This window comes from Phocoena phocoena, chromosome 12, assembly GCF_963924675.1.
Source record: "Phocoena phocoena chromosome 12, mPhoPho1.1, whole genome shotgun sequence".
Taxonomy (NCBI): Eukaryota; Metazoa; Chordata; class Mammalia; order Artiodactyla; family Phocoenidae; genus Phocoena; species Phocoena phocoena.
This window is the reverse complement of record NC_089230.1, coordinates 26,508,977-26,534,955: the sequence shown is the minus strand read 5'-3', so window position 1 is coordinate 26,534,955 and position 25,979 is coordinate 26,508,977. Positions and strand designations below refer to the sequence as shown.

Below are 25,979 nucleotides of genomic sequence, written 5' to 3'. Positions count from 1 at the left end.
CATGAACAAGTTCAGTGGAAGGGTCCTTCCATAAGGTGATGGGGAGTAGAAGCTGAGATAAGAAGAATAACACTCCCTTCTTCCCATGGTTAGAAGGTAGAATCATTCCCAGTGGGGAAACAGTATGTTGGAAGGCATTTAGAGGTTATATTCATGTGGTTAAGGATATAGAATATTAATTCTCAGTGATATTATATCTGTGATAATATCTGCCACAGTATGACTTATCATACTGTGAATTTTATAAGCACAACTATTAATGAATAAGTGTGGTTAATTAATGATTAATTAATGATTAGTGGTCTGTCTTAGGCAGATCATAACCAGTTATAAATCTTTCAAAGTTGGGAACCAGTCTAGCTCGTTTTATTAGCTACTGAGCTGCTTTGCTTAGATGGCTTTATTTTTGGTTGGTTTATCAGAACAAAGGTTGAGTAACCGTTATAAGAATGTGTTAATTAATCATAAATATTTGTGGTGATTGACAAGATAATATCAGCTCTTTATTTCTTGCTTCTTTTATAACTTTCAAAAAATAAATTTATGAAGAGAAAACAGAAATGGTATCTCGATAATTCCTGTTTGAGCATATGCGTAGTAAAGAAATTTAAACAAAACAGAAACATGCCAAATAAAAGTAAGTGCTCAATCCCCTCCTCCTATAGAACCACTGTTAACATTTACTTGTATTCCTCCATAAAAATTCTTATGCTCATTCCAGAATATATGTTCAAAAAATTAAAAGTATTAATGGGAAATATTCTTCAGGAAAAAGTCAGATATCTTTAAAGGCTGAATTTGCTTAGTGATGTTAGGTTTTACATGCTTATAGGTGTAAAACTTTTGTTGTTGTTGAAATTGTACAGGAAAATAATTTTGCAATTTTGAGTCAGAAAATCTCCTGTCCCAAATTCATATTATAAAACAATTTTTGATTGTGGAGATTTCTTAGTAGCTGTAGTCCAGTATTACAGCTGAATTGAGTGACTCATACCACCATTCAGAAAGAGTTCTTAGACTATAGGTTTGAATACACTTGATGGAAGAGAACATCTCCCAATTATATATTATGAATTATACATATGCATTTATATTATATATTTAAGTTTATAAAATTAAAACAAATCTAAAGTAGAAAAAGAGGTACAACAGGTTTCTTTTATTTGATATACCACCAATAAACATTTGTCTAAAGAAAGATTTCTGATACTATTTCCTTCCTAAAAGCTCTGATACCTTAAAATATATTGCTTCACTTTTCTTTTAGATAATTTGTATAATGTATTGAGTGCCATTAAAGCTGTAAAAAGCGTAGAAATAAAACAAAGGTGAGCAATTTAATTGGCGTAAGCAAGGGCAGAGTTTCTTTTCTAAGGCTGCCTTTTTGAGTCACTTTCATCTGCCTCAGAAGACACATACTGGGAAGGGGAAACTGGTATCTGCTCAGGGTATTCCAGTGTAAGGAATGATTCAGTTAGACCATTTGGGAAAATGTATGCATAAATATAATCTATATGACACTTGTTATTTTCCAATGTGTTTATTTCAGGGCAGCAACACCTTATAGATTAGACAAAACAATAACAACTTTCCCGGTCTAGATGATGTCAGTTTATTCTGATAATGAGAATGCTGATAGTGTCAAGGTAACAGTTATTTTAAGGTTTGGACCTTGAAATGGTGAATGGATGTGTCTCCTCCATCTGTTAGAGGTTTGCCAATTCCATGAATGAAAAATTACAACTAATTGTTGTTTTGATTTGTGTATTTGATTACTAGGACTAGTGAACACATTCAGTATGTCAACTGGCTGCCGTAGTTGTTCTTTTGTGAGTCACCTGTTCATGTCTTTGGCCTGTTTTGCTACTGAGAGCTGTTTGTTGTTGTTTTTCTTTATTGATGTATGAGCTCTTTTTATTTTTGCAATACGCGGGCCTCTCACTGTTGTGGCCTCTCCTGTCGCGGAGCACAGGCTCCGGACACGCAGGCTCAGCAGCCATGGCTCACGGGCCCAGCCGCTCCGTGGCATGTGGGATCTTCCTGGACTGCGGCATGAACCCATGTCCCCTGCATCGGCAGGTGGACTCTCAACAACTGCACCACCAGGGAAGCCCTGAGCTCTTTTTATATTTAGGAATTAGTTCTCTGTATCTTACGTCTGTTACAAATATTTTCCCAATTTTTTTCTGTCCTTTAACCTATTTATTTTAATTTTTACTGTATAAGCATTGAAACTATTTGGTAGTCAAAACTATCAATTTTTTGCTTGATAGGTTTCTGACTTTCATTTAGGATGAATAAGGAGTTGGCTCAGTGAAAAGTGGGAGGCCTTAGATGGCATAGCAAGAGAGAACATTCCAAGCAGAGTAGTATATTCAAAATTAAGAACTTGATGCATTTGAGAAACTGAAAGAGGGCCAGAGGGACTGTTGCCTAAGAGGAAAAGGGTAGTAAAAATGAGGTCAGGATCACAGGCAGGGGCCCAGATCATGCCTTGTGGGCTGGATTCAAGACTCTGGATTTTATCCTATGGACAGTGGGAAGACATTGAAGAGGTTTAAGCCTGGGAGTGATATGATTAGGCTTGCATTTTTATAAACACATTTTGGCTGTTGTGTAGAGAATAGTTTGGAGGTGAGCCAGAGTGGTTGCAGAGAAAGAATTAAGAGAGAGATGAAGGCATGGATAAGGATAGTGGCAGAAGGGATGGAATAAAGTAGGCTGATTTGAGTGGTATTTCGAGATGATTTTATAAGATGTGGAAGAGGTGGGAGAGGGATGAATAAAGAATAAGTCCTAGATTCTTGGCAAGGACAAATTCATGGATGGTAATGTCATAACTGAGATAAGAAATACATTTGCAAACAAAGATCTTGAGTTAGTTTTAGAGCACGTTGAGCCTGTGGGATACACAAGTGGGGTTGTCAATAGCAGGTGGAGTTTGGAGCTGAGAAATCAGGCCTTATGAATAAAAATTGTGTCGTTGGCTCATAAATGGGATCTAAAGCCATTGCAGTACATCAGAGCACCCAGGAAAGACTAAATAGAAGAAAGCTTAGAATAGAGCACAAGTTGGCAAACTATTGCCCTCAAATCAAATGACCCACTGACAGTTTAGGTAAATAAAGTTTTATTGGAACACAGTCATGCCCATTCATTTATATATTGTCTGTCTATGTCTGTTTTCATGCTATAGTGGCAGAGTTGAGTAGTTATGACAGAGACTGAATGACCCTCAAAGCCAAAAATACTTACAGTTGGGCTCGTTACAGAAAATGTTTGCTGACCCCAGGTATAAGTCTCATTTGAGGGCAGATAAAGGGATGGAAGGTCTTTTGCACAGTGTGGTTATTTAGGGGAGGAGAGAAGGCACAGTAGCAGGGGAGGGGAAGAGTGCTTCCTGTATTGTCTCCTCATTTCATTATCTAGCATCTGAAGATAGGCAGTTGGTAGGATAATTGCTCCTTTCTTGCTAATAAGCTAAATCAATGCCCTGAGATGTTGAATCATGTTGAGTGGGTTCCACAGGAAATATAATATCACAGAAATCCTTTCTATTTGTTATGTTTTTTAATTCTAAAACTTAAAAATGACCAAATGTCCCTGAATTCTGAGGTATGACTAAGTTGGAGAACCTCAGAAGTGGAAACCTCCAGGTAAATTGTGAACAGACAAATACGTCCCATTTAGATTAAGCAATTTTTTTAGATCCTAAGATAATAGAGAATTATAATAACTTCTGTGTGTAGAGGTTCAGTTAACTCAGAAAATGTTTTGTTTGCTGATTAAAATTAATAGTATTTTCTAGAATGAAGAAAGGTACACTGATAAAATTATTCCTACTATTTTTTAAATTTCTAAGTTGTAGTTTCTCAGTCCATAATTTGAACCAAATCTTTTCTGAAATATCAAATCTTTGGGGATGGGACCAGTAATATATTTTTCCTTGTCACATTTCCTTTTCCAAGCCTAAATTTCTTCTTTGATTTTTTTCAATCTTTCTGTGGCACAACTAGCCATAAGCCTGGGTGTGTATTAAGTAAATGATAGCAATATTAACACACTTGTTTGAATTAACTAACCCTTTAGCCTGCATATATAACGTGAGTTAGTCATTTTTATGCTTTTAATGGAAATGCTAATGAGTTTCATGTTGATAGTGAATCAGATCTGCAAGATGACTGCAGTTAAGCATAATGGTTATAATTTGACCATTTTATAATTTTACTATTGGTGAAAAGCCCTAATACAGAGACTGTTAGTACAAGTTCAATTAAAATTCTTGTAAGGATGTGAATTAGTTTGACATTAACATCATTTTCTTAGTGTAGGGATGCCCTTTGGTCTTATATTCTACAGTTTCAAAGTATTCGCCTCAAACTCTGGAAGGAATTAGTGGTATAGAATAGATCCATCTTCAGAATGAACTGAAACATACTTCTCTTCTAGTGAAGCAGAGAAGGCATGTCTGCTAGGAGCTCTAATTGGTAGCATTTGTAATAAACTAGAATTAATAATGAGTATAATTTAGAAAAGTATTAATAAATAAAACCGTAAATTACTGATACATTTTAAAAAATTCCTTCACCTTACTATTGCATGTAATTTTATTAATTTGCATTATTATTTAAGGCCCCCAAATTATCTTTCTTTGTTTTTAATTGTTCTTTTACTGACCATGACCAAAGGTAAAATCTGATAGTGACAAAGTCAGGCAGGGGGAACCTACAAGATGGCGGAGGAGTAAGATGTGGAGATCACCTTCCTCCCCACAAATACATCAAAAATACATCTACATGTGGAACAGCTCCTACAGAATACCTATTGAATGCTGGCAGAAGACCTCAGACTCCCCAAAAGATGCCTGAGGGCAACCTACATGCAGAGGCGGGGCCAAAACCAAAGTTGAACCCCAGGAGCTGTGCAAACAAAGAAGAGAAAGGGAAATTTCTCCGGGCAACCACAGGAGCAGCGAGTTAAATCCCCACAATCTACTTGATGTACCCAGCATCTGTGGAATGCCTGAATAGACAACAAATCATCCCAAAATCGAGGCAGTGGATTTTGGGAGCAACTGTAGACTTGGGGTTTGCTGTCTGTGACTGATTTGTTTTTGATTTTTATGTTTATCTTAGTGTAGTTTTTAGCACTTGTTATCATTGGTGGATTTGTTTATTGGTTTGGTTGCTCTCTTTTTTTTCATTATTTTTATTTTAATAATTATTTTTTAATTTATTATTTTTTATTTCTTTCTTTCTTTTTTCTCCCTTTTCTTCTTTTTAAAAAATATTTATTTATTTTTGGCTGCATTGGGTCTTCGTTATTGAGTCTTCGTTGCTGCACGCAGGCCTTCTCTAGTTGAGGTGAGCAGGGGCTACTGTTCGTTGCAGTGCATGAACTTCTCATTGTGTGAACCTGCAACCTGCGAAAAGGAGACCACAGACACAGTAAGTTAAACAAAATGAGAAGACAGAGAAATATGCAGCAGATGAAGGAGCAAGGTAAAAACCCACCAGACCAAACAAATGAAGAGGAAATATGCAGTCTACCTGAAAAAGAATTCAGAGTAATGAGAGTAAAGATGATCCAAAACCTTAGAAATAGAATGGAGAAAATACAGGAAACTTTTAACAAGGACCTAGAAGAACAAAAGAGCAAACAAACAATGATGAACAACACAAAAAACAAAATTAAATATTCTCTAGAAGGAATCAATAGCAGAATAACTGAGGCAGAAGAACGGATAAGTGACCTGGAAGGTAAAATAGTGGAAATAACTACTGTAGAGCAGAATAAAGAAAAAGGAATGAAAAGAATTGACGACAGTGTCAGAGACTTCTGGGACAACTTTAAGTGCATCAACATTTGAATTATAGGGGTCCCAGAGGAATAAGAGAAAAAGAAAGGAACTGAGAAAATATTAGAAGAGATTATAGTTGAAAACTTCCCTAATATGAGAAAGGAAATATTCAATCAAGTCCAGCAAGCACAGAGAGTCCCATACAGGATAAATCCAAGGAGAAACATGCCATGACACATATTAACCAAAGTATCAAAAAATAAATACAAAGAAAAAATATTAAAAGCAGCAAAGGAAAAGCAACAAATAACATACAAGGGAATCCCCATAAGCTTAACAGCTGATCTTTCAGCAGAAACTCTGCAAGCCAGAAGGGAGTGGCAGGACATATTTAAAGTGGTGAAAGGGAAAAACCTACAATCAAGATTATTCTACCCAGCGAGGATCTCATTCAGATTCAACGGAGAAATTAAAACCTTTACAGACAAGCAAAAGCTAAGAGAATTCAGCACCACCAAACAAGCTTTACAACAAATGCTAAAGGAACTTCTCTAGGCAGGAAACACATGAGAAGGAAAGATCTACAAAAACAAACCCAAAACAATTAAGAAAATTGTCATAGGGACATATATATCGATAATTACCTTAAATGTAAATGGATTAAATGCTCCAACTAAAAGACATAGGCTGGCTGAATGGATACACAAACAAGAACCATATATATGCTGTCTACAAGAGATCCACTTCAGACCTAGGGACACAGACAGACTGAAAGTGAGGGGATGGAAAAAGATATTCCATGCAAATGGAAATCAAAAGAAAGCTGGAATAGCAATTCTCATATCAGACAAAATAGACTTTAAAATAAAGACTGTTACAAGAGACAAAGAAAGACACTACATAGTGATCAAGGGATCAATCCAAGAAGAAGAGATAACAATTGTAAATATTTATGCACCCAGCATAGGAGCACCTCAACACATAAGGCAAATACTAACATCCATAAAAGGGGAAACTGACAGTAACACAATAAAAGTAGGGGAGTTTAACACCCCACTTTCACCAATGGACAGATCATCCAAAATGAAAATAAATAAGGAAACACAAACATTAAATAAGATGGACTTAATTGATATTTATTTATCAAGAAACAACAGAATACACATTTTTCTCAAGTGCTCATGGAACATTCTCCAGGATAGATCGTATCTTGGGTTACAAATCAAGCCTTGGAAAATTTAAGAAAATTGAAATCGTATCAAGTATATTTTCCAACCACAACACTATAAGACTAGATACCAATTACAGAAAGAAACTGTAAAAAATACAAACACATGGAGGTGAAACAATATGCTACTAAATAACCAAGAGATCACTGAAGAAATCAGAGGAAATCAAAAAATACCTAGAAACAAATGACAATGAAAACACAATGACCCAAACCTATGGGATGCAGCAAAAGCTGTTCTAAGAGGGAAGTTTATAGCAATGCAATCCTACCTCAAGAAACAAGAAAAATCTCAAATAAACAACCTAACGTTACACCAAAAGCAATTAGAGAAAGGAGAGCAAAAAAACCCCAAAATTAGCAGAACGAAAGAAATCATAAAGATCAGAGTAGAAATAAATGAAAAAGGAATGAAGGGAACAGTTGCGAAGATCAATAAAACTAAAAGCTGATTCTTTGAGAAGATAAACAAAATTGATAAACCATTAGCCAGACTCATCCAGAAAAAAAGGGAGAAGACTCAGATCAACAGAATTAGAAATGTAAAAGGAGAAGTAACAACTGACACTGCAGAAATACAAAGGGTCTTGAGACATTACTATAAGCAACTATATGCTAATAAAGTGGACAACCTGGAAGAAATGGACAAATTCTTAGAAAAGCACAACCTTCCGAGGCTGAAAAAGGAAGAACTAGAAAATATAAACAGACCAATCACAAACACTGAAATTGAAACTGTGATTAAAAATCTTCCAACAAACAAAAGCCCAGGAACAGATGGCTTCAGAGGTGAATTCTATCAAACATTTAGAGAAGTGCTGACACCTATCCTTCTCAAACTTTTCCAAAATATAGCAGAGGGAGGAACACTCCCAAACTCATTCTACGAGGCCACCATCACACTGATGCCAAATCCAGACAAAGATGTCACAAAAAAAGAAAACCACAGGCCAGTATCACTGATGAACGTAGATGCAAAAATCCTCAACAAAATACTAGCAAACAGAATCCAACAGCACATTAAAAGGATCATACACCATGATCAAGTGGGTTTATCCCAGGAATGCAAGGATTCTTCAATATACGCAAATCAATCAATTTGATACACCATATTAACAAATTGAAAGATAAAAACCATGTGATCATCTCAATAGATGCAGAAGAAACTTTTGACAAAATTCAACACCAATTTATGATAAAAACTCTCCAGAAAGTAGGCATAGAGGGAACCTACCTCAACATAATAGAGCCCATATATGACAGACCCACAGCCAACATCATTCTCAATGGTGAAAAACTGAAACCATTTCCTCTAAGATCAGGAACAAGACAAAGTTGCCCACTGTCACCACTATTATTCAACACAGTTTTGGAAGTTTTAGCCACAGCAATCAGAGAAGAAATAGAAATAAAAAGAACCGAATTGGAAAAGAAGTAAAACTGTCACTGCAGATGACATGATACTATACATAGAGAATCCTGAAGATGCTACCAGAAAACTACTAGAGCTAATCAATGAATTTGGTAAAGTAGCAGGATACAAAATTAATGCACAGAAATCTCTTGCATTCCTATACACTGATGATGCAAAATCTGAAAGAGAAATTAAGGAAACACTCCCATTTACCATTGCAACAAAAAGAATAAAACACCTAGCAATAAACCTTCCTAAGGAGACAAAATATCTGTATGCATAAAACTATAAGACACTGATGAAGGAAACTAAAGGTGATACAAACGGATGGAGAGATATATCATGTTCTTGGATTGGAAGAATCAACATCGTGAAAATGACTATACTACCCAAAGCAATCTACAGTTTCAATGCAATCCCTATCAAACTACTAATGGCATTTTTCACAGAACTAGAACAAAAAATTTCACAGTTTGTATGGAAACACAAAAGACCCCGAACAGCCAAAGTCGTCTTGAGAAAGAAAAACAGAGCTAGAGGAATCAGGCTCCCTGACTTCAGACTATACTACAAAGCTACAGTAATCAAGACAGTATGGTACTGGCACAAAAACAGAAATATAGATCAATGGAACAGGATAGAAATACCAGAGATAAACCCACACACATATGGTCACCGTATCTTTGTTAAAGGAGGCACAAATATACAGTAGGGAAAAGACAGCCTCTTCAATAAGAGGTGCTGGGAAAACTGAACAGCCACATGTCAAAGAATAAAATTAGTACACTCCCTAGCACCATATACAAAAATAAACTCAAAATGGATTAAAGACCTAAATGTAAGGCCAGACACTGTAAAACTTAGAGGAGAACATAGGCAGAACACTCTATGACATAAATCACAGCAAGATCCTTTTTGACCCATCTCCTAGAGAAATGGAAATAAAAACAAAAGTAAAAAAATGGGACTTAATGAAACTTAAAAGCTTTTGCACAGCAAAGGAAACCATAAATAAGGCAAAAAGACAGCCCTCAGAATGGGAGAAAATATTTGCAAATGAAGCAACTGACAAAGGATTAATCTGCAAAACATACAAGCAGCTCATGCAGCTTAATATCACAAAAACAAACAACCCAATCCAAAAATGGGCAGAATACCTAAATAGACATTTGTCCAAAGGAGATATACAGATTGCCAGCAAACACATGAAAGGATGCGCAGCATCACTAATCATTAGAGAAATGCAACTCAAAACTACAATGAGGTATCACCTCACACCAGGCAGAATGGCCATCATCAAAAAATCTACAAGCAATAAATGCTGGAGAGGGTGTGGAGAAAAGGGAACCCTCTTGTACTGTTGGTGGGAATGTAAAGTGATACAGCCACTATTTAGAACAGTATGGAGGTTCCTTAAAAAATTGAAAACGGAACTACCATAAGACCCAGCAGTCCCACTACTGGGCATATACCCTGAGAAAACCATAATTCAAAAAGAGTCATGTACCGCAATGTTCATTGCAGCTCTATTTACAATAGCCAGGACATGGAAGCAACCGAAGTGTCCATCGACAGATGAATGGATAAAGTAGCTGTGGCACATATATACAATGGAATATCACTCATCCATAAAAAGAAACGAAATTGAGTTATTTGTAGTGAGATGGATGGACCTAGAGTCTGTCATACAGAGTGAAGTAAGTCAGAAAGAAAAATACTGTATGCTAACACATATATATGGAATCTAAAAAAAAAAAAAAAGGTTCTGATGAACCTAGGGGCAGGACAGGAGTAAAGACATAGAGAATGGACTTATGGACATGGGGAGGGGGATGGGTAAGCTGGGATGAAGTGAGAGAGTGGCACTGACATGTATACACTATCAAATGTAAAATAGCTAATGGGAAGCAGCTGCATCACACAGGGAGATCAGCTCGGTGCTGTGTTACTAGCTAGAGGGGTGGGATAGGTAGGGTGGGGGGGAGACACAAGAGGGAGAAGATATGCGATATATATATATACATATAGCTGATTCACTTTGTTACACAGCAGAAAGTAACACAACGTTGTAAAGCAATTATACCCCAATAAAGACGTTAAAAATAAATAAGTCAGGCAGAATTGTATATATTAGCCCTTTATTCAGGCTGAGTCACACACACTTCTTTGTATTACATTGGCCTTTTGTGTAGCATGTTATACATAATATTGACTCTGGATGTTATATAGAGAGTATTCAGTGTGTGAGACTGAGTAGCAGAAAAAGACTGTGTGTAGAGTGTTAGCAGTATAATTACAAAACTTAAGTATCTCTACTTTGTAAATAGTATATAAAAAGAGTCTTTTATCAACAGAATGTCCATTCGCTTTAACAGAAAAAAGAGACAGTTTAATGACATTACCTTCATGTGTTATATTAGAAATGAATGTAAATTGTGGTCATACCAGCCAGCACGTCTTTGGTTGAAAGTGAAAGAAATTCTGACCCAAACCGCCTTAAGGTAGAAGGTAATTTGTTTGCTCACATAGTTGAAATGTCCAGAATTACACCTGGCTGTGTACACACAGCTGGAAGTAGGGCTCAAAGACTGTTCTTGCTATCTCTTTTGTTCTGTGTTCTGTTAAGTTGGTTTCAGTATCTGGTACCACATGATAGCAAGATGGCAGTAGCTCTAACCCCTGCATCCTTTCTTGTTTCTGTCCAGTAGGAGAAAGTGGGAGATTCCTTTTCAGACATCTAAAAATGTTTCATTTTCTCTCATGGGCTCTGAGCCCGTGTGGATGTTCCTAAACTAATCACTGTGCCTGGGAGAGGAGGCTGTAATGTGTTGATTGGCTTGGGCCTGACTCAGCTCCTGCAGTTGAGAATGGGAAATGGCAGAGAGGTGGTACCCAGCTACATACACTGAGAATGGCAAGAGTGAATCCTGGTTAGGTGAAGAAGATGGATAAGGGGTCAATATGAACTAAATTGTCTGCACATCCAAGGCTTGGAATAAATCAGAAGGGATTTGACAAAAACCTAGCACTGGACCTGTGAGCTGTAACCTATGTTCCTTAAAAAAAACTGAATACAGTAAAGCCGTTTTTCTGCCAGATTTTATGATTTTGGAAACTCATTGGAAGGTTTATTTATCAACCATTTGACATTTCCCTGAAATATTTCTTCATGATGATTTTTCCAATATTTGCCTACTCAATAAAGTTGAAAAGACTTAAAGTTTTTCTACCACTCTACAAAAGGAGGGTTTGTGGCATAGTAAAAGTTGGGGTAAGCTCTAAAGCTCTCATTGTGCCTTTGCCATTTCAAGAGAGAGAAGAAAATTTGCTTACCAAGCTGTGTGCAGTGCACTTCTTTGCATGTTTTCTTTGCTTGACTTGTGTTTGTATATTTCCTATAGGGCATGTATATTCTTTGACATAGCTGAGCACCTTACACAAGCAAACACTAAAGATTTTTGATTATTATTATATAATATATGGGAATAACCATCTTACCAGAATTTTTAAAACATACTTAAGGTTAAATTTGATTGTTGACAGGGACATTGTCAGTGAGTCAGTCAGATATTTAGTGAATGTCCACCTGTGTCTGGGCACTGAAGATACAGTGAGTGTATAGTCCAGTGGGAAAGAGAGATGCTAAGAAAAAGCCTAGCAACAATAACGGTAAGGAGCATGAAGCTCTTTGAGGACGAGGGTACCGCACAGTGGTTAGGGACATGGACTCTGCAGCCAGCCTCCCTGTGGTCAGATTCCGCTTTCACCACTGTTACGTGACTTTGGTCATGCTACTTCTGTCTCTTCAGTCCTCATTTAAAAAATAAGGGTGATAATAATACCCATGTCATGGAGTTTTGATGAGGATTAAGTGAATTAGTATGAGCAAAAGGCTTAGGACAGTGCCTGGCACAGAGTAAGGGCTCTCTGAGTGGTGACTCCTGTGATTAACCTGTGTGCTCAGAATTAAAAAATATACTTGGAAACGTAACAAAGGATTCTTGAGCTTGTCAAAGTTGGCTGGTCAGAGAAGCTTCTCTGAGGAAATAGTGTTTAAACTGCTACCTTATGAACAAGTAAGAGTTAGGAGATGAGAAGCGGGAAGCAGAGGGAGGGGATGTGGAGAGAGCAGGGCATATTTGAGGAAGATCTGAATGGCCTTTGTATACGTATGTGCTGTAAGGATTAAGAGTCTGCTTACCTAGAAACTAAAACTCTGAGAACGGAGTTTTAGAGTAACTTGCTCCAGGTGGAATCTGGAATGCATGCTTGTGTAATAACATACTAGTCCAGTGATCCTGAAACCTGGCCCACCAACAGAGTCATTGGGAAGCTTGAAAAAACAACAGAATTCTAGCCTTCATCTTAGTCCTACTGAATCAGATACCTCTGAGAAGTGTATGTATGTATGTATTTATTTATTTTTGGCTGCGTTGGGTCTTCCTCGCTGTGCGCGGGCTTTCTTCAGTTGCAGCGAGCAGGGGCTGCTCTTCATTGTGGTGCGCAGGCTTCTCATTGCGGTGGCTTCTCTTGTTGCAGAGCACGGGCTATAGGTGCGTGGGCTTCAGTAGTTGTGGCTCGCAGACTCAGTAGTTGTGGCGCACGGGCTTAGTTGCTCCACAGCATGTGGGATCTTCCCGGACCGGGGCTCGAACCCGTGTCCCCTGCATTGGCAGGTGGATTCTTAACCACTGCACCACCAGGGAAGCCCCAGAAGTATATTTTTTAATCACCCCAGCTGAGTCTAGTGATCAGCCTAATTTGGAAAGCACTGTACTAGTCTGTGGTGTCACTCTGTTAAGATCCCTAAATAAATAGCTTATTTCTGTTGATGTGATGGAAATTGCATGTTTGTTTTAATAGAAATATACTCATCTCTTTAAAAAAAAACTCGACGGAATGGTTTCAGTGCTGAATTCAGAGAGGAAGTGGTTTCCTTAGATTGAGAACTCTTTAGTTTTTTTCCTCAGTTTTGTCAGTTATAGTTTGAGTTATATTATGGTCTTTATCAATTAATTCTCTTACTTTGTCTTCTTGCTTACAGACAAGAGCTTGCTATAAAACATACTGTAATCTTTGCATAAAAATAGTTTCAACTGCAGAATTCATGGTTGAGAAACCCAGTATTGTAAAATATTTGTCTTCACAAATATTACAAATGGTAGAAGCTTATATGATAGGCAGTCGAGACATAGTTTTATGTTGAATCCTGTGGCACATGTATAGCTAATTATGTCTTTCAACTGCTTATAACAGTTTATAGTTTAAGGTAGTATATGCGAATATAGCATTTGAGTTTTTCCAAGAATCTGGTCACCTTCAAAGTTGTATGGTATTTGCAAATCTAGACCTAAATATATCATTAGCTAAGTTAAGAGAGACCAAAAGGGAGGAGTATGTAGAGATTTAGATCTTCCTTAGCAGAGTTCTCTAAGGACATTGGTTTTGTTTAGTTCATGAAAGTTGTATTAGTACAGAATTCATATTTCTAAATTATATGAGATGAAAGGGAAGAATATTTGAGCTCTTTACATAAAGAGGATTAATATGAAGTAAACTTTCTTTTGAACAATGAAAACTAAATTACTGCTATTACAGACTCCATATAATTGCATAAATCATAGCCATGCCTGAATATGTGGAGTCCAGTAGTTAAAAAAAAAAATCATTCTACTCTAAGAAAAAAGTCATATTACATCTGATAGGCATCTGGCATTTCAAATAAATTATTTGGGCCCAATATGCATCCTTTTTCTACTCATTTCACTTCACAGTTTCAGATTCACTGTTTACACTTATTCTCCTTACCCAATTTCTTTAACGCTGCAACTTGAATTAGACATAATAGTAGCCAGCCCATCCTATACCATATTCTGCACTGAAATTCACTGGTTCTGCTGCCAGTGGCAAGTCTGCAACTGACAAGAGAAGCTGGTAATTCAGGTGGTTCTATGGCACTATCACATCTGGCTGACAATGAAAAGCCAGTTGTCTGGAAAATGTAATTTGAAAAATATGTAAATATAGATGTCCTGGTGGCTAAAAGAGTTGAATGAGTCCTGGTACCAGTGGGCCAGAAGGTCCCTCTCCTACCTGGAAAGCAGAGTGGTGAGGAGGAAGTGACGAATGTGCGCAGCGGAAGTGGAATTCTCAGCTCATTCAGAGCAGTTCTCACTTTTTGGTGCCCTTTAAATTAACGGCAAGAGGGGACAACCTAAGCCATGGCGTTTTTAAAAAGCATTGCTTGAATATGATGGTGAAGAACCAAAATATTGTCCCAGAGTAATTTGAAATACACATATATAATGTATATAATATACATAATATAACAAGACATTGTATAATACACATACAGAACAGTGCATAATCTTAAGCATGTGATGAATTTTCACAATGAACACATCTGTGTACCAGCACCCAGATCAAGAAACAGAGCATCCCAGAGGCCTCCCTCACATCCTTCCAGTCATTACCCGACCCCCCCGACTCGAGGGTGACTACTGAACTGCCTTGTAATAGCATAGATTAATGTTACCTGTTTTTATGTTTTCATGTCTAGTTTCTTTTGCTCAACATCATGTTTTGTGAGATTCATCCATATTGTTGCTAGAATTACTAGTTGTTTCTTAATTTCCTAGTCCACGTTTATTGTAATATTTTTGTACTTTAAAGCATTCACATATACCCATAAAATATAATTATTAGGAATGTAATTATTAGGATGAACACAAGCTCATTGAACTTTAAACAAAGCTTAGTCAGACCTGATATTGCATAGAAATTTTTGAAAGCTAGTATACATCATGTAGGCATTTCCTATGTTTTAGTGGAAGGCTTGTGCCAAATTGAATCTTTTTCTCTGGGGCTAGGCTTTATACAGTTTGAAGCTTCAGGTGAATTCCATTCACTGCTTCCATGATGATAAGGACTCGCCTTGCCTATAGGTGATAGAACTTGAGCAATCTTAGGTCTTTGTAGAATTTATTGAAAAGCAACCCCAAAAGGGGAAGGGATGCTTAAATGACCCCCGGACACATTCTCTGTCTCTAACCTGGACTTTTCTCTGCTTGTTGACTTGACTCTGAAGGCCAGATTTCTCCATACAGTGAAACACAGGGCCACCAGCGGCTTCTCAATTTTATAACCTGTAAATTCTACTGTGAGAGAGGGACTGACATTATTTTTTCAGTTATACTTCAGAAAAATCCCAAGTAGATACTTTTGACCTGTCAGCTGTGGCAGGGGCAGAAAATGAGATAGTATGACTGGTCTTGCTTAGACCTGTCCTTGGCCAGTCGATTGTGTTGAGCCATAGGTCTTCCTAGAATCACATGGTGAAAAGAGGGTGCTGTTCCTGGAAGGGTGTTGCTGGGCAGACCAAATCTGGACATCTACACCACCCTGCTGTAAACTCTGAAGGTTAGGGAAAGTCATGAAAGATCATTTAATCAAAGCTACTTAGACTTCTGAAAGAAATTCTACTGACTGGTGGCTAGACCACAGACAGTGATTATAATTAGGACCCCTGAAATTTTGGGAGCTCTAGTCTATACCAATTCTGAACCATTTCCGTTTGGTACTTTCAAACTCATCGTTCCGTCTCATCCCCACTGTCCTTAGCTAGATTCAAAAACGTTAGTCACTCTCTTCTCTTTTTTTTTTTTTCCTTTTTATGCTGTACGCGGGCCTCTCACTGCTGTGGCCCCTCCCGCTGTGGAGCACAGGCTCCGGACGCGCAGGCTCAGCGGCCATGGCCCACGGGCCCAGCCGCTCCGCGGCATGTGGGATCCTCCCGGACCGGGGCACGAACCCACGTCCCCTGCATCGGCAGGCGGACTCCCAACCACTGCGCCACCAGGGAAGCCCAAGTCACTCTCTTCTATCAGAGTGGTTTTCAACCTTTTGTAAAGTAGGAGGATGATGCTTTTTAAATATAAAAAAAAAATTTAATCTCACACACAAACAATAGTACATATTTATGAATACATAAAAATGTAGAAGTATTACCAAAACACAAACTACAGGGATGCACACCGAATTCAGGATTGTGGTAGGCTTGGGCAAGGAGGATGGGGAATGGGGTTGGAAATACAGTAGAGGTTTCAACACTGTCTGTTGTGTTTTGTTACTTTTACTTCTAAAATAATTGTGGGGCAAATATGATAGAATGTTATGTGTGTGTGTGTCTATTAAAATTTTCCCCAATTTATAAAATAATTAACGTATAAATTAAAAGAATAATTGCTCCAGGTTTCGCCAACATTGATCACGTGGCACTTCTCCTCCGACAACATTAGGGGGCAACGTTGTGTAGTTATAGTTCACACAGGTTAGGAAGCCAGGCATTCTAGGCCCTGATTCCATTGTTTCCTGTCTGCTGACTTACTTCAGCTCCATGTGCTTCAGTTTCCTCATTTGTAAATTACTACAAAAATTACTTTTTATGTTATCAAAATTTTTACCTCACTTGCTGTGATGTTTTTAAAGTTAATATGTTCATCTCTTGGTATCTGTTGGCGATTGGCTCCAGGACCCTCCCAGGATATCAAAATCCCTAGATGCTCAAGTCCCTTGTATAAATTGTCATCATATTTGCATATAATCTATGCATATCCTCCTGTATACTTTAAATCATCCCCAAATTATTTAAAATACCTAATACAATGTAAATGCTGTGTAAATAGTTGCCAGCACAGCAAATTCAAGTTTTGCTTTTTGGAACTTTCTGGAATTTTTTTTTCCTGAATAGTTTTGGCCCATGGTTGGTTGAATTCACAGATTTGGAACCCACGAGTATGGAGGACTGACTGTACATGTAAAATGCTGACCAGCATTTGGCATATAGTAAGCACTCAATAAATATTAGTTATTATTTATTCATGTTATTAATAGGGACAGGAATGACTTCTAATCATGGTTATGTTTTGTTATTTTATTTTTAAAACTTCATCTCATTTCAACTTTATAAGATTTGTTTTTGTTGGGTTTTTGTGAAGTATAGTTGAGGTACAATGTTATATAAGTTGCAGGTGTACAATATAGTGATTCACGATTTTTAAAGGTTATACACCATTTATAATTATTATAAAATATTGGCTATATTCCCTGTGTTGTATAGTATATCCTTGTAGCTTATTTTATGCCTAATAGCTTGTACCTCTTAATCCCCTACCCCTATATTGCCCCTCTGCCCTTCTCTCACCCCACTGGTAACCACTCATTTGTCCTTCACATCTGTGGGTCTGTATAAGACAGATATTTTATCATAGGTGAGGAAGGTAAGAATCCAGGATGTTAAGTAACTTGACTAAACGTCAACAGCTACCAAATGATTGAGCTGGATTAGAACCAAGCTCTGGAGCTCCAAAGCCCCCATGCTTAACTTCTACATTTCATTACCACCAGCAATTTCATTCTTATCTTTCTTAAACAACTTGCAAAGAAATCAGAAAAAATGGTCTAAAACTCTTGAACTTAGGTAAATGATTTAGAATTGGGATGATAGGAAATTGTATGTAGGTAACCAAAGGAAATTTTTAAAATTTAGCATTTTTATATACCACATATTAGCGTATCTACTATATTCTAGAGACCATGCTAACGATTTACAGAAACTTTGTTACACTAAATTCTTATACCATTCTGCATGTAGTCATTCTGTTTCTTTTTTAGAAATGAGGAATCAGTCTCAGAGATATTATATAACTTCTGCAGGGTCAAACAACTACTAAATGGAATCAAGACTATGCCTGCCATCACATTGTGTTTTTTTTTTTTCATTAAGCTGAACTAGCTTTCTCACATGATCAGTTATTGTTTGTAATTTAATTTTGATGTAGATATACGTATATTCAAGGTTTTTCATCTGGTCATTGTTATTTCCTCATAGTTTACAAAATTGAAGGCAAACAGCATGTAAAACATTTAATCAGGGTTGACTTTGTTCAGCTATGTGATATAAATCATTTTTGTAGTAATTCAGAGTATTATCTGTAGTAATCAGAGTAATTCAGAGTATAATAATTCAGAGTATAATCATTTTTGTAGTAATTCAGAGTATAATGACAAATTTTCTCAACTTGTTTTTTCCAAGGTGAAAAATATACCTTTGGATGGCCCTTTAAAATATAACAAATGTAAAAGCTAAGATTTGAAAATTATCCATTTCAACTTGGTAGATTTTGCACACGTTTAACAGTAAAACTATTACCATTTTGTTTCTTAGAGAATATGCTGGTATAGGGTGCTAACTTTATTTACAAGAAACAAAGATTTTCAGGGCCTTTTCCTATCCTGAAGAAAAATGCATTGGGTGTGTGTTTAGTCACTGCTATGTTTGTCTTAGTGTGAGATTTAGATTTTCCTGCTTTGAGTAGATCTAAAAACATTATCATGGTGCCTTTTTTTTTTGTAGTTCATCACTTTTAGTAGGTCTTATGCATTATTATAGAACAAAAACAATGTATATGTGTATATGATATATAGGTGGCAGTATCCTGATAGTGAAAGTGGTGTGTTTTCCCCTGACTTGTTGTCATGGCTACCGAGTATCCAAGTGGTGTGATGGAAAGTGATCAAGTCTTCCTCTTTCACCAGGTGATCAGACTTTGAGAATTTGGGATGTGAAGACAACAGGAGTCAGAACTGTGGTTCCAGCACATCAGGCAGAAATTCTGAGTTGTGACTGGTGTAAATACAATGAGGTACCTTGTCTGGTTCTATCCTGAGCTGCTGAGCCCTTCCTAATGTTGAAATGTTTTAGATTTTATTTTATCTTTGTTTATGTGGACTTTGATAGTGTTTATGGACCATTAAGTTAAATTCAGTCCCTTTCGTTTCTAATTGATGATTGTGAGTGACCTGCATTAGCATTAATTGGATTTAAGTGCACATAAAACAGGCTGAATAAGAAACAGAAATTCTCAAAAGTTCAATAGTGCAGCCTTACTTGTTTATTTGGGAAACTGCTTTACAACTTACGTAATTTTTTACTTTATTGCTCTTAACCCTGCCAGTCTGTATCATCTTTTGCTTTCATTTCTTGTTCATTTTGCTAGTGAGGCTGCTGAACTACTTGGAACTTGATTTTTAATTTGACAGTCCATCAGTTTTTAGAATTTTCTGTTTTCTCTTCCCTTATAAGCCTAACCAAGCTTCATGTTTCTGTAAGATAGCAGTGTCCATTTGTAACTTTTTGCAGAGCTTCAGCTAACTATATGAGCATATGAATTAGAAATAGAAATGGATTAAATATGTGTTGATATGCTGTTTAAATATGTTTATGTACCTGAAGTAGTCTGTTGACTATGACAAATAAGTATAACATATGCCTTATTTTTCCCACTTTTAAAGTAATCAGTGAAGGTTAAGAGAACATTGTATCAGCTGAGTTCTTTAAATAGAAAGAAATAAAATAGATTTAAAAAATATAGAACATATTCAAAATAATACTTGATTTTAATAAAATTTTCAGTGCTGATGACTACAGTTCAAATCTCTCTTGTGAATTTTCCAAATAGGAAAATGAAATTGTGGACTGTGTGTTATACTTTTAGGAATTCTAAAAAAGTTGCTGATATATACTTGAGAGTAGTTAAAAAATTTTTTTTTAAATCATTGCAGCTTTTTTTCAGATGAGCTTATATTGAAGCCGAAAATGTTCAGACAATGGATTACTGCCCTGGTTGATGTGGAATGGGGCTGAGTGTGGACGCAGCTCTTGGCCTCTTGAGCCATGAACTCTGGGTTCACCTAGGGTTCTAGGTAGCAGAATTTATAAAACCTGACTAGATAGGAGACTTACCACTTTCTGCATAAATTCTCAGATAGTGTTACATATTATATTAAGACATGGCCCATGAGAGTTGAGAGCAGTGATTGATTTAGAATTAGAAAAACATAAAAATTTAATTTATACTTTGCACTTTCAAATATTTGTAAATTAGCAGGCCTCTTGCCTTTTAATGCTTGGTAGAAACCTCAGAGGATGCTGAAAAGAAGGGTGGGCTCGTTTGTCAGGTATAATTTTAAAAATCTTATGTTCTTATTAATATTCCTAAAAGTAGATTGGGAAATCTGCAATGCTGTTTGAGACTATGCCTTTTTCTGTTGTGTATAGTGTTCCATCATATGCCTAAAGCATATTGAGTTCCTTTTCTCTCAAGTCCTACTAATTTTTGCTTTTTGATGTATATTTTGACTCCTTTCTATAATGTTATATAACTTTTCAAGAATGACTCCTGGGATCAGATTAAATAAATACCAGAAAATAGACACTGTTTCTAGTAGGAAAGCTTGGGTACTGCTTAATTGCAAAGATGTCACACTTTACTTTTCTCTGAATTGTTTTCAGAATTTGCTGGTGACAGGGGCAGTTGATTGTAGTTTGAGAGGCTGGGACTTGAGGAATGTACGACAGCCAGTATTTGAACTTCTTGGTCACACCTATGCTATTAGGAGAGTGAAAGTAAGTTTTTATCTTTTCTTTTTATACATAGAACAAAAATATAAATATATTTAATGAAGTATATACAAAAGGTGTTTAGGGGCTGGGTCATTGATTCTTTTTTATGCATGTTTTTGTTATCCAATGAATGATAATGAATATTGAAAACTAAAATTGGGTAAAATACTGGAATAATTATTGAATGAATTGTAATGATGTAGTCAAGCAGTACTTAGGATTAAATAAAAATGTTTTTCTCATTCTGTCATTCCCGTTCTACTATTCCTTTTAATATTTTTTAACTATAGTAATTTACTTTTAGTATTATATTCTTTACAATTTTTCATTCAGTGGGAAGATTTCTTTATTTTGTTGAAACTTGCACACAGAGAGAGTTAATTCTTTATTTTCCCTAACACGATTGTATATATGAATGTTCTCAGAAGTTTAGGGTAGATACAGTTTTCCACTTTCTAAACAGCCGAGGATGAGGTAACTTTTTTCTGCTGATCCCCTCAAATTTGTCAGGTATAAGGTGACTTAAGTTAGTTTCCCAGCTTTTATTTAGGTAAATTTTGCTAAGTCACTGTGGAAAACATCTTATTAAAGGACATTTCCCAATTTCATTCTTTGTTTTTTTACATTAAGGATAAAAAGGTACCTTTTTGATCTTTTCATTAAGATAATTATGTTATTCCTATTTTAAAAATTCTAAATTGTAGTTAATATTTTAAATTTTACTGGTTACAACTCAACATATTAGACACAGTGCCCTGATTTTTTTTCATGGCACACAGGTTTTAGTAGTTTAAAAACATTTTCTATATATATTTCACAGTGCTTCTGAGAATGAAATAGGGTAATGTAGTGAAAGTATTTTGCAAACTATGAAGAACATTCAAATGTAATTATATTATGTGTATATAACTATTAAAGTACTAGTAAGAAAAACATGGAAGAAATAAAATTGCAATGGGCAGCCTGGTAAAACATGTTTATTACTAAATACTACTTGTCTTTAAATTTGCAGTTTTTGACCTTGATATCATTTTCATTAGATGTGATATACAAAGAACATAAAAATTATTTTAAAACTTTTAACATTTAAATGTTTATTTGATACTTGTGCTAATAGCAATCATAATATATATTCACAAAATTGGTTAAGTTAGATGAACTTTATTATAAATTTCATGGGAATGACCTTATGAAGTAGCATGTTATAATTACAGTTAACCTCAAAAAGGGTTTTTTGTGTTTTTTTTGTAGTTTTCACCATTTCATGCTTCCGTGTTGGCCTCTTGCTCCTATGATTTTACTGTAAGGTACAGTGGCTTTTGATATGTTTCATTGTGAAATACGAAGTACCATTTGCCTCATTGCAGCTTTTCTGAAGGGTAATAAGTTATCTTACTAATATAAAAATAATCTGAGCTGAGCACATAAGAATATTTGCCACTGAGATTAATATTATTTTTTTCTGTTTTTGTGGTCTGGCCACATATATGAGTAAATTCTTTAGTATTTAAAGGTTAGCTTGATTGCTCTGTTTAAAAGCCTTTTTTCCTGACAGTTGTTCCTCGTAATATCTTCCTATGCTATAAATTGAATAGCCAGTATCTTTTAAATTAAAATTTTAAAAATTACGAAGTTTTATTTCTTCAGTCTAATTATGTGAATCTTAAGGCTAAGATTGTTATATATGAAAAAAATCAGCATGAGTGTATGTATGTTTGTGAATATATATATATGACTGTGTATGTATGTGTATGCACATGTGTATCTATGTATTAATATGTGTATGTGTATCTCTAATCATACCCCCAGTTCTGATCCCACACCACACAGGGTTCATTCTACTTTTTCTCCTTTTCCAGATTTAAAACTCCTGATTCTTATTATTCACAATATATTTACCTATTTGCTACCCTAGAATTCTCAGAAAGTAGTTTAGAAATCACTGTATATCAGTTCATAGAGATCTTTTTCACTCTGTGTAATACTTCATTATGTAGACGTACTATAGTTTATTCAACTAGTCTCCTACATATGGGCATTTAGGTCGTTACAAATATTTTATAAATAAACAGTGCCACAATGAATAATAACCTTGTAAGTACATACATTCACATCACTAGAGAATTAGCTTCAGAATATATTCCCAGATGTGCGATTGCTGGATTAAAAGGTAAACATATATATAGTTTTGTTAGATATTACCAAATTCCCGTCCATAAGGAATATACCAGTTTCCATTCCAAGCAGCAGTGTTTGAGACTCCCTGTTTCTCTACCATCTAAAGATCGTTGATTCTTTTTTTTTAATTAATTAATTAATTAATTAATTTTATTTTTGGCTGTGTTGGGTCTTCGTTGCTGCGCACGGGCTTTCTTTTAGTTGTGGCGAGCGGGGGCTACTCTTCGTTGTGGTACATGGGCTTCTCATTGTGGTGGCTTCTCTTGTTGCGGAGCACGGGCTTTTGCCACGCAGACTTCAGTAGTTGTGGCATGTGGGCTCTAGAGCTCAGGCTCAGTAGTTTTGGTGCACGGGCTTAGTTGCTCTGCGGCATGTGGGATCTTCCCAAAGCAGGGCTCAAAGCCGTGACCCCTGCATTGTCAGGCAGATTCTTAACCATTGTGCCACCAGAGAAGCCCCAAGATCATTGATTCTTTAGGGGTTTCCAAGTTTGTGATCATATCATCTATAAATATAGTTTTACATCTTCAATTCCAATTCTGATGCCCCTAATTGATTTATCTAATTGCATTGACAGATACCTATATTACAGTGTTAAATAGTGTTATAGAGGATGTCTTAATTCTTGTATTAGTAAAAATGCCTCTAGTGTTTCCTTGTTAAAAGTAAGATACTGACTTTAAGACAAAGTGTATATATTTATTTATCATGCTAAGAAAGTATGCATCAACTCCAGTTTTCTTGAGTTTTTTTTTTTTTTTTGGAGTCAGGAATTGATCTTAAGTTTTGTTGAAGGCTTTTTCAGCATCTATGGAGATGATCATGATTTTTTTTTTGAGCTATTAATATAATGTATTATATTAATGGATTGAACCAACCTTGCATTCTTAGACTAAATCCCTCTTGTTCTTTGTGTATTGTTATCTTACTGTGGTGTTGGATTTTGTCTGCTAATATTTTATTTAGAGCTTTTACATCAATATTTGAAGGTGATATTGACCTATATGTGTATGTGTACCTCTAATCATACCCCTCATTCTGATCCCACACCACACAGGGTTCATATAGGGGTTTTTTTCTGTTTCTTTTTTTAAATTTTTGGTTTGTGTATCAATGTTTTAATTGCTTCATAAAAAAGAATTAAGAAGTTTTTCTACATTTTCTAAGCTCTGGAACAGTTTGTGCAACACGGAGGGCATTGGGTTTTTGAAGCATTGGTAGATTTTCCCCGTGAAACCATCCGGGCATGGCTCTTTTTGTGGAGTACTTCTTGATAACTTTCTTTATTTCTTCTATGGAAATTTGTCTGTTTAAACTTTCTGTCTCTAATGGGAGTTTAGGAAATTATCCTTTGCTTATAGGTTTTCACATTTATTTATACGGATGTCTGTAGAGTCATGACTTTTTAATTTCTTCTGATTCAATGGTAATTTCACTATTGTCATTTCTGATTTTGTATATATGTGATTCCTACTTTAAGTTATCTAATGGCATGTTTATTTTGTTATTTTTTCTTCAGCATACAAGATTTTGATTTATGAATGAGAACCACTGTTTTTCTATTCAGTACCTCATTAATTACTGCTTTTATCTTTATTTCCTTCTTGATACTTTCTTTTGGCTTACTTTCTTTTTCCAACTTTTGATCTGGGAATTTACTTATTTTTATTGTTTCATTTTGTTAATAAAGTGTTTAAGGCTATGAATTTTCTTCTAGTTTTCATTTCAATTGTAACTCTTAAATTCTGATATATAATTTTTTTCATTATCATTAAAAAAATGTGTAACTTCTATTTGTATTTCATCTTTCTCCCAAAAGTTGTTTAGTAGGAAGTTATTTAATTTCCATATGAAAGTGCCTTTTAATTTTTGAAAATTTGTTGATAATTTCTACTTTTATTGTGATCAGAGAACACTGTTATTAGTCATTCTGTTTTATGGAATATGTTGATTTTTTTGTGGAGGAGAACCTAATAAATGATCAATTTTTGTGAATGTTACATATGCAATTGAGAAGAAAGTATATTGTCTATTATCACATTGTAAAGTTAAATATATAACCATAAGCTCTACTAATTGATTATGTTATTTGGATCTTCTGTATCCTTTCTTATTTTTGGTCCACTTAATCCATTTTGTACTGAGAATGGAATGTTAAAATCTCCTATTATCAGTGGGTTTCTATCTATGTCTCCCTGAATCTCTTCTAGTTTTGAGTTCATAAAGCCATATGCTGTATTATTTGGTGCATAGATATTTTCAACATACATTAGTGAACTGAGACTTTTAGCATCAAAGAGACTCTTTCTTTGACACAGCTAATTGCTTTTTAGTTTTAATTATGCTTTATCTCTTATTAGTATCATTGCCTCTGCTTTCATACTATTCCCATCTTCCAGGTATACCTTTTTCCATACTTTTAGTTTTTTTGAACCATGTTGTTTCTGGTATGTCTTTCATACAGAGCATATATTTGCGTTTTGCTTGGCAAGCTAAATCAAAAAATCTTTTTATTATAATATGCAAGTTTAACCTATTCATATTTCTTGATAAAAATATGTTTGATAGCAAGTCTGTCATATTATTTTATGTTATTATTATGTGTATTATGTTCTGTTCATTGTTTGTGTGGTGTATTTTTTTGTTGTGCTTTGGGGGTTTTTTTTGATCTTTTATCAAAAAATTTATATTTAGGTAAGTTTTTTTCTTTGTTTCAGTGGTTTCCTTTGGTCTTATAAATTTTGTAATGCTTTTATTCCCTTTCTTTTATTTAAACTTAAAAAAAAAACACCCCAAACAGTTCACTCACTTCTCCTTCTCCCCATCTGCTGCCTCTGGCAACCACCAATCTTCTGTTCTATCTGTGAACTTGTTTTCTGTTTTGTTTTGTTTTTGT

At 35.5% G+C, this 25,979-nt stretch overlaps 1 protein-coding gene across 1 annotated transcript in view; it reads left to right on the top strand.

The window, feature by feature from the left end:
* The window catches only part of PEX7 (peroxisomal biogenesis factor 7), an 86,037-nt gene that overhangs the window by 13,784 nt on the left and 46,274 nt on the right, over positions 1 to 25,979 (top strand). The window contains exons 6-8 of the mRNA XM_065889052.1: positions 19,039 to 19,145; positions 20,795 to 20,908; positions 22,157 to 22,212. Of these exons, the coding sequence (XP_065745124.1) occupies positions 19,039 to 19,145; positions 20,795 to 20,908; positions 22,157 to 22,212 (277 nt within the window). The remainder of the gene's footprint in view (positions 1 to 19,038; positions 19,146 to 20,794; positions 20,909 to 22,156; positions 22,213 to 25,979) is intronic.